The sequence below is a fragment of the Leuciscus leuciscus genome (genome assembly GCF_965113295.1).
Source record: "Leuciscus leuciscus genome assembly, chromosome: 14".
Taxonomy (NCBI): domain Eukaryota; kingdom Metazoa; phylum Chordata; class Actinopteri; order Cypriniformes; family Leuciscidae; genus Leuciscus; species Leuciscus leuciscus.
Window position 1 is genome coordinate 25,149,829 of NC_138738.1, and position 10,014 is coordinate 25,159,842.

A 10,014-nucleotide genomic window follows, 5' to 3' on the forward strand; every position below is an offset into this window, starting at 1 on the left:
AGAAATTGAGGGACACGCTCAATTCTTACCTTATCGTAGTGTGAGATTTTATATCTTGGGTTATTTTACTGCAGTTAAATTAAAATAACATGGGAAGGGAGGCAGACTAGATTAGAGTAGACAGCTCGAGCAGCAGGCAGCATTCAAGCGCGGCGCGCTCTCCATACGTCACACACAGACTCTCAGAGGTTCGGATCCGTGATCGATGGCGGCGCAGGGAACTGCAGCGGCTTTGCTCTTCCCGGTTGTGTTTGTTTGTTTTGTTTATGTCCGTGTCTACAAACACCCGGACATTTAATCGACAGGAACTTTTAAAGATTGGGACACTGTATGGTGAATTAGTTCTAAGCAAAACTTACAACTTTGAATACTTACCACCGGAGATCGCGCGACCAGCGGGGAGCAAGTGGATTATTACCCCGGGAGATAGACGCAGGAGGCGGCGCAGAGATCGCCGACAGAAGCGAGGTCGCAGAGCCGGGATTAGAGTCCGGCTAAGGAGGGCACCACACAGGCCCGCGTTGCCCAGCCTTTTTTTTTTTTGTTACTTCTTTTTTATTTTGAATGTTCTTCAGATCCCCATTTACAACAATTACTTCCACACAGAAACAATACCCTTTACAGGGGGTCATAACATTCACACATCCTTACGTGTATGATCAATTCCAAAGAAAAATATGTCCAAAGTTACAAGGATATGAAGAAATAAAAAATAATTAACAACGTTTAAAGTAAACAATTTGAACAGAACAAACATCAACTTAAAACAAAACATGGGTTGTATACAAGTTCCCCTGGCAAATATAACCAGTTATTTCTACTGATCCTCCATCACTGTCATTAATGGTGCCCATCTTTCAATAAAAAGTTCCCTCTGTAATCTCAACGAATATGTAATTTTTTCCATAGTGTAAATATTTCTCAAAATTGTTAGCCATTCAGCTTGGTTTGGTGACTCGTTTTTAAGCCACTTTATTGTAATTGCTTTCTTTGCTGCTATCAGTAATATCTGTAATAAATACATCTTTTTCCTACTGCATATCACAGCTGGTTTAATCCCTAGAATTGCTATCAGAGGGTCTCTTATCAGCTCAACATTCAATACTTTATTAATATATGTAAAAATGGATTTCCAAAAGTTATCCAACAAAGGGCATTGCCAAAAAAATATGTGAGTGAGTAGCCATTGTCTCTCCACACCCCCTCCAACACTGACTTGATTGATCCGGATTCATTTTAGCCACAACTTGTGGTGTTCTGAAAAATCTGTTATTAATTTTCCATTGAAATTCCTTCCACAAATTGGCGTTCGTGACTTTATGAGCCTGAGTACATATCTCCAACCAAACTTCTTCACTTATTTCGAGCCGTAGCTCCCTAGTCCACTTGTCTTTCACATAGAATGAATTATCTCTTGTCATTGAAACAATGATTTTATAAACATTGGTTATTGGTTTCCTCATATGTTCTCCACCCTGAATTTTTAATAAATACTGTTCTAATAGGGAGGGCTCTATTAATCTGTTCCAGTTTGGGTGTTTCAGTATAAAACTCCTTAATTGTAGGTATCTGAAAAAATATGTTCTTGGTAGTTTAAATTCTGTTCTCAGTTGTTCAAATGATTTGAAGTTGTTATTACTAAATAATTGGTGTACATAATGAAGGTTCAAAAGTTTCCAGTTTTTAAATCCTGTATCCAGTCTCAATGGAAGAAAATCTCTAGTATAAGTAATTGAACTCAAAACAGAGAAATCACCTGTTAGCTTAAATATTTGTTGTATTTCCTTCCAGGCTACATATGTTGTGTTCGACCATTCTCCCAAAAGTTCTCTGGTGGATTTAACCCTATTAAAGGGGATCACTGACAAGGGCATATCAGGACTGTAACTTTTTCTATATTGAGCCATCTTGTACTTGTCTCATCTGATAACCACACTATCATTGCACGTAATTGTGACGCTAACCAATAATGCTTCAAGTTGGGTACGCCTAGACCCCCTTTAGTTTTTGTCAGTTGTAAGACTTTATATCTAACTCTGGGTCTCCTACCCTGCCATATAAATCTTGAGGTGAGACGATCTAACAGACTAAAAGTAGATTTAGGCGGAGAAATTGGTAGAGTTTGAAAAAGAAAGAGGAGCCTTGGGAGAACATTCATCCTAACAGCTTCCACCCTGCCTATTAAAGTAAGGGGAAGTGTATTCCAGCGGTTCAAATCTTGTTTAATTTTATCTATTAATTTAATATAGTTATTTTGATATAAACTAAGATCAGGTGGTATATTTATTCCCAAATATCTAATTCCCTCCCTGGGCCATCTAAATGAGAAAGCAGATTTCATCTGTGGGGAAATTAAATTGTTCATGGGGAGTGCTTCTGTCTTAGTCACATTTATTTTGTAACCTGAGTAAAATCCAAAGGTCTCAATACATTTCATTAAATTAGGGACAGACTTTGTGGGATCTGAGATATACACAATTACATCGTCTGCGTATAGCGACAACCTGTGTTCCTCTCCACTCACTTCAATACCACTAATATCTGTGCTATCTCGTATTAGCTGTGCAAGGGGTTCTATACTAAGGGCAAAAAGAAGAGGTGAAAGAGGGTCCCCCTGTCTGCAACCCCTCCCCAACAGAAATTTTTGTGAGAAACACCCATTTACTTTTACTGACGCTTTTGGAGATGAACATAACAATTGGACCCATTTAACAAAGCCAGGACCTAGACCGTATTTCCTCAAAACACTAAAAAGGAAAGGCCAGGAGACACGGTCGAACGCTTTTTCCGCGTCCAAAGCCAGTGCCATACATGGCACTGGTTTAGACTTGGCATAAGACATAACATTCAGTAGCCGACGAATATTATCAGACAGCTGGCGACCAGTAATAAAGCCTGTCTGGTCTGGGTGTACTAGAGTTGTAATAACTGTTTTAAGTCTTTTTGTCAGTATGGAGGTCAATATTTTGCAGTCCGAATTTTGAAGCGCTATGGGTCTATATGAACTGCACTCTGTAGGGTCCTTTCCCTCCTTATGAATAACCGAAATTATTGTCTCTTTCCAATTTGGTGGGAATTCCCCCTTTTCAAATGCATAAGCATAAGCTTTCTCTAAAATAGGGCTTATGTCGTCTACAAAGGCTTTATAAAATTCGTTACAGTATCCATCCGAGCCCGGACTTTTGCCGTTTTTTAACCCTTTAATTGTTTCCACAATTTCTTCTCTTGTAATAGGTCGATCTATGGCTTGTGAATCTTCTTCTGATAGCTTTGGCAGGTTTATGCTTTCTAAGTAGGCATCAATTTTTTCAAATTCTGTACATGTGTCCATATTTGAGTACAGTTTCTTATAGAAAGTGGCAAAAGCTCCCGATATCTCATCTGGCTTATACAGAAAGGGCTTATCCGGGTCGTTATTTTTAATTTTCTGTACAACTGTTAGGCTCATCTGTTTTTTGAGTTGGAATGCTAATAATTTACTTGCTCTACTCCCGTGCTCATAATAGACCATTTACGCAAAAACCGGAAATACGTCAACGAAGCGTAAACCCAGTTCCGGTATGAGTTTTTTTGGCGAAGAAATGGCAGCTAGAGTGTTTTCGACGAGCCTGAGTTGTCTTCCGAAGTTCACCAGCGCCGATGTGGTGAAGAGTGTGGAGATGCATTCGTCCACTAAAGGGAACAAACTGGACAAGGGATATAAATTCTTCCACGAAGAGTTTATCCACAATTACCAAGGTAAGCTTTAGCTAGCTTTAGCCAAAGCCGTATCACCGGTTATAACTCTGTTTACGTTAACTGTAAATCTTAGGTGTTGTGAATTTGTAATATAATAAGGAATAACACATCGCAGTGAATATGTCATGTGTATGTTTAAGTGAGATGGCATGAGATTAACATAACAACCAGTAGTTTGGTAAAGTTGTGTATTTCTATGTGAGTTAACATGTAATGTTTTCTTGTTGCATGTGGTTATAGTATCAAATATACTCCAGGGTCAGGTAGTAGTGAGAGGTAGATGCTTCAGGTCAATGAGAAAGAGCGAGGAGCCTCACAAACTGGAGGTTTGACTATAGACAGAGTGCCGGTTGGCAAAAGTTCAAAAAGTTGCCCGTTCTTGCATGTTCACTCTTCTTGCTGCGGTTGCGGCACTTTCTTCACTTGCTATTATTTTACTGAAAGTAGGGTGACCAGACGTCCTCTTTTTCCCAGACATGTCCCCTTTTTTTGATACCTATATAATAAAATAACATTGAACATACATGAAATGTAATCATATTTGCATTATGTACGCAGCTCCCCATACACAAAAGAAATGTATTTAAAATATATTTTCAGGATATATTTTGGAATATATGCAAATATTTTAAATTGGCCCAATAAATATATTTCATACTTATATTTCATATATTTTTGTTATATTTCAGAATATATTTCAATGTATTTGGAATATATGCCACACATATTTTTGACACTTTTGGGGACCCATACAGAAAAAAATACATTGAAATATAACAAAAATATATGAAATATAAGTATGAAATATATTTATTGGGCCAATTTAAAATATTTGCATATATCCTGAAAATATATTTGACATATTTCTTTTGTGTATGGGTCTGCTCTGCACACCCATTACTCTCGATGAAATATCTCACAAACTCACTTCACTCCTCTTTTTTACCAACTCAAATCTGGTCACCATACTGAAAGTTATAGTTTCATGTTATTATGAACATTGATGTAGCAACATAAGTATGACTTCAGTGTAACCTATTTAATTTATTGTGTCTAGATATCACTGGAGGCAGAAAGTGCCAACCTGAAGGCTTTCTGCTGCAGTTGTGCGGCTGGTAAAGGATTCTGCAATCACATAGTTGCCATCCTGTACCAGACCGCACACTATTCCCAGCTGGGTCTGCAGGCTGTTCCACCCCCCCTGGCCTGCACAAGTGGCTTACAAAGATGGCACAGACCAAGAACACAGGTGGGTTTGTGATAAACATGTCATTATGATTTAAGAACCGATGTGTATCTATAACAACTGTAATTTATAATAAAAACACCCCCAGTAGTGACTACAGACTGTAATTGCGACAAAATAAAATAAAATTCTTTAGCAAAATATATAAGGAAAGACCAGTACTTTGTTTAGGCTTGGCTTGTAGGGAATTACAAACCTGCACACATATATTCAAACGCACATAACTATAGAACCCATTCTAAATGCGCATGTGAACGCCATCAGCGTTTCTCACAGGTTCGCGTTTTAAGTCTGTGTAGAGGGAATGGTGTCGTCTTAGCGGCCCCTAATTTAATAACAAATGATCGTTGCGACGGAAGCGAATCAATCAAAACTAACTTTAGCTGGAAAATAACTTTATTAAAGAATCGCTATAAAGCCAAAACAATCTCTGTTACCTTAAAATATACGCTTATCTCTGTGAAGCTGCTTTGAAACAATCTACATTGTTAAAAGCACTATATAAATGAAGATGACTTGACTTGACTTAATTGGTTTTTGTCTTTTACTTAAGGGAATCCATCCTGAACCGGTTAGTGAGCTGGTGGTGCAAAAACCCAAAACAGTTGGCAAGGACGGTCTGAGGTCCACACTGTACAAGGCATATACAGGTGATTAATTTAACTGTTTTGTTGCTTTGTGAGAGTAAGTTAAGTTTTTTTTTTATGTTATGACTAACCAAATTATGGTTGCCGCAGATAAAATGAATACAATTTAAATGTGTGACCAATAATCTTGTGTTTCTCTTTGCTCTCTTGTTTAGGACCACTGCCAGATCCATATATGATGGCATCTGGAAGCAAACTAAGCCAGGTGCAGCCCCAACCTCTCATTGCTGTTGTATTAGATGGGGTTTCTGAGATGGAGCTGACACCGTATAAATTTGGGTCTGTCCCTCGTGGATCCCCCATGTCCTATCACTGTCCACCCAAGAAGTCCAGTGACCTCCTCCTACACCACATGGCTCCAGAATTTCCATCCCTTCCTGTGATACAGCACACTCTTCCCAGGTTGCATTTCGTCCCGACCTTGCATCAGTTAATGCATCTCCAGTCTCTTGAAGTGTCACCGCAGCTGTCCAGCGAGATAGCAAAAGAAACTCAGCAGCAGTCCAAATGTCCTGTGTGGACACAGCTACGGCGACCAAGGCTGACTGCTAGTCGTTTTTGGGAAGCTTGTTGTAGTAGGGCATGTCGTGAAGAGCTGGAATCTGCAGCTATCCAGATGATCAGAGGCTCCACAAAGCAAACAGCAGCAATGAAGCGTGGTCTACTAGTGGAGCCCGAAGTGCTGGCAAACTATGCTGAACTGTTGCGAGTTAATGTGTTACCAGCAGGATTCATCATTCACCCTGACGCACCACATCTCGGGGCCAGTCCAGACGGTCGGGTGTATGACCCTTCAGAGTCGCCTCCTTTTGGCCTGGTTGAGGTGAAGAGCAGCACAAAACCTGAACCATCTCAGGTTGCTCACCTCAAGGTGCAGGAAGGCCAGATCAGTCTGAGGCGTTCACATAAGTACTACTGGCAGGTTCAGGGCCAACTGGCAATCACAGGACTGACATGGTGTGACTTTGTTACTGATACCCAATCAACTTTAACTGTGGAAAGAATCTGGCGTGATGACTCATTCATTGCGGAAATGAAAGAGAAATTAGATATATATTATTATGGCACATACATGAATGCATACCTTGAATTAAACTAATCTTGTCTTTACCAATCAGTTTAGCCTTCTGTCTTACTGTTGATGATCTGTAATGTTATTTTTTATTGTAAATGTTTGATGTTATTTGAGTTGTTATTAATCAGTTGATGTTACACATAGCAAAAAATTAAATGATGCACAATTTTGACCAAAATTGTTTTATTTGTTCATCTAATGTTTTAGTGAAATCAAAGTCACATTTCAACAGAAAAATATTATATATTTATATATCATTTATATTTAATTTGATTTTTAAGAATATGTGGGAACACTAAATTATTTACATACTATTTACACATTATACATTATTTACATACAAAACATTAATTCACTCTTCAAAACAAAAAGGTCCTTGATAATTTGCCAAAACACAGCAGTTAAGCCAGATCTGATTCACACTGCCAATCAGTGTGAGCGGCACGGGAGAGTCCCAGATGTGAAAGCACTTTACCCTACCGATCACTCTTTCCACTATAATTCGGAGGCGGGCAATGGCTTGTGTTTGTTCCGTTTCCTCCTTGCTGAATTGAGCTGAACGCTTAAAAGGTGGAATGATGAGCTTAGCTCCAACGTCAGCAAGGAGGTCTTGAATGAGGAACCCTTTGTCCGCCATGACATCGTCTCCTGGCTCCAGCAAGGGAAGGACTCCACTGATCCTGGTGATCTCCTTATCTGAGATGCACCCAGTGTACAGGGGTGAGATGAATGTCACCAAACCATTGGGAGCAACTCCAATTAGCCCTTTCAGTGTCGTCCTGTTCTTGTAATGTGAAAATGTTTCTGACTGTAAGGTCAGGGATGAGGCTGTCTCCAGGGCAATTTCTGTGCAGTCTAGTACCACTCTGACATTGGGACAGTACCTCTGGAATTTAAGGGGCATAGTGGACTTAACCTTTTCCCTGCTTATCCAGATGGGAAGTGAGCTCAGCATCATGAAAAGATAATTGGCCCAGGTGATGGTAACCCTGCTGACCCTGGCAATGCTCACATTGAACATGTCAGCAATGAGCTGTTCCTTCATGCCAACAGCAACACGCATGGAGTACATCAAGAACTCATCTATTAATGGCATGATGCGTGGTGGGCTGGGATCTTGGCAGCCTTCCTCACCTGCCCTCTGTGCTTTGGTCCAGTACACCAGTCTAAGTGCAGATGGTGCAATCGACTCCCAAAAAATAGTAAAAACACTCTCAGATGGAAATTTGGTGTAGAAACGTATTTGGTCGTCCGACGAACAGTATCGGCTGAAGAGAGTAGGGGGTGGTAGACCAGTGTTTTGCAACTTGGCTTCTAAGTCATGGATGTAATCCAAAGCCTCATCCAGAGCACCTGTAAAGATAAAGAAATTAAAAACCAGTCTTAACATATTTATGCTACCTTTCAACACAACACAGTAATCATGTTTTAAAAAGTATTTTAAGTATTAAATTACAAATTACATTTCATTTATTTTTGTTAAGGAAAATACAAATGACAAAACTCAAAAGTAATTAAATACATGTAATTAAAATAGGGGAGAGCGGGGCACAACCTAACACAGGGCCAGTTGTAACACACTTGTTTCAAATACTTCCACACATGCTAGTATGATGAAACTTAGTGTATTTACTAGCTGCCACATCAATAAATTGTTTCATTATTTAAAAAAAAAAAAAACATTTTATATGAACACTTAATAATTGTATTTTATTGAGAAAATATTTTAAGATTTCTTGTATTTTTTTTTTATTAGATCAGATTCCATTTGTAAACCGTTATATGGTCGTGTTATCAAATTTATTTTTTATTTATTTATTTATTTGATAGGGACAATGCACATTAATGAACATCTGCATTGAAACAACAAAAACAGACGTAAACATGCCAGATTATAGCCACAGGGCTAATTTACATCCGTAGTCCCTAGACAAATTAATTTGGGGAAAAATAAATACTCTGAACCCAAAGTAGGTTTACAAAAATGGAGAAAGTCAAAAAGCGTTAACGTTAGGTTGTGCCCTACTGCCCATCTCTGGCCCCTTACAGCTAGACAGCATGAGACTATAGCTACGTTTACATGGACACAATCGGAATGAAATAAATCCGACTGATGAACGTTAGTTGAATTTTGTGAACAGCCTATGTTATAAACATTAATTTGTTCAGGTAGAAATATTTATCCAATAACGGTACACATAGTTGACTAGCGTTAACTAAACACATTATGAACAATCTTACCTGCAGGTGGGTGTGTCACGTAGTCGTGATCCATCCTTACTGCCTTAGGCACCATGTCGCTATCTTCACAGCATAGCTGTTTAGACTGGCGTTTGAAGGTTCTGTCATATACTGACTCCCTTCTCAAAGGAGCTGTAAAGTTGTTCCAAGGGAATAGGCTCGGGACGACACCACTCTTCAGGCGACGAACGACGCAGCCACCACTGTAATCATCCGGAGCGAAGTGCCGGCTGCAGACATAGGTGCTACCCGTTTTAACATTAAAACTATGCCCTTCCTCTCTTCGGATCGCTTGTATCCATTTGGGTTTCAGGTTTGGATCCACAGGAAAAGAATGAAAGGAAAGGTAGGGCTGTTTTTGGTTGGAAGACGAACAGCCTGGAACACAACAGAAACTGCGACTCTTCGACTCTGCCATTTTTCGTATCTGCCGCTATGATAACAGGAAGTTCTAATACACTTCATTGACGTATTTCCGTTCGAAAAATGCGGAAGTGCGTAAAAGGTCTATAGCGCTGTTTTAGGAATCTTAAATTTCTCTCAGTATTATCTGTGAGCAAGTCTCCCAAGGCCCTCCTGGCTTCATTTAGCTGAGTTAGATCGCTTGTAGATAATTGACTTTTATGTCTCTGTTCTAACTGTTTAATTTGTTCTTCAATTTCTTTACGTTTGGCTTCTCTAAGTCTCGCCTTAGCTGATGCAAATGAAATGATCCTTCCCCTCAAAACTGCCTTGGCCGCCTCCCACAAGATCCCTGGTGACGTCTCACTCGTGTCATTAAAGTGAAGGTATTGGTCCAATTCCGCCTTTATATGATCTTTAAATGCGTTATCGTTTAGAAGTGAGACATTTAGGCGCCATAAGCTTGGATTATAACACCTACCCAGATCCCAAATCAAACTAACTGGGGCATGGTCACTTAAGGTTATGTTATGTATTTTACAATCTAGGACTCTGTAAGATTCATTTTTAGCGACAAAGAAATAATCAATCCTGGAATATGAGGAGTGTGGGTTTGAATAGAACGTGTAATCCCGATCTCTTGGGTGTATATGTCTCCATGCATC

General features: G+C 39.4%; 1 protein-coding gene across 1 annotated transcript; it reads left to right on the forward strand.

Annotated features, from left to right (window-relative positions):
- The first annotated feature begins 3,589 nt into the window (after positions 1-3,589).
- LOC309474415 (uncharacterized protein) lies at positions 3,590-6,860 on the forward strand. Its single transcript, XM_082136993.1, has 4 exons — positions 3,590-3,738; positions 4,796-4,987; positions 5,538-5,634; positions 5,787-6,860. Exon 4 carries the CDS (start codon positions 5,807-5,809, stop codon positions 6,728-6,730), a length of 924 nt encoding a protein of 307 aa, XP_081993119.1. The 5' UTR covers positions 3,590-3,738; positions 4,796-4,987; positions 5,538-5,634; positions 5,787-5,806; the 3' UTR covers positions 6,731-6,860.
- Positions 6,861-10,014: the final 3,154 nt, after the last annotated feature.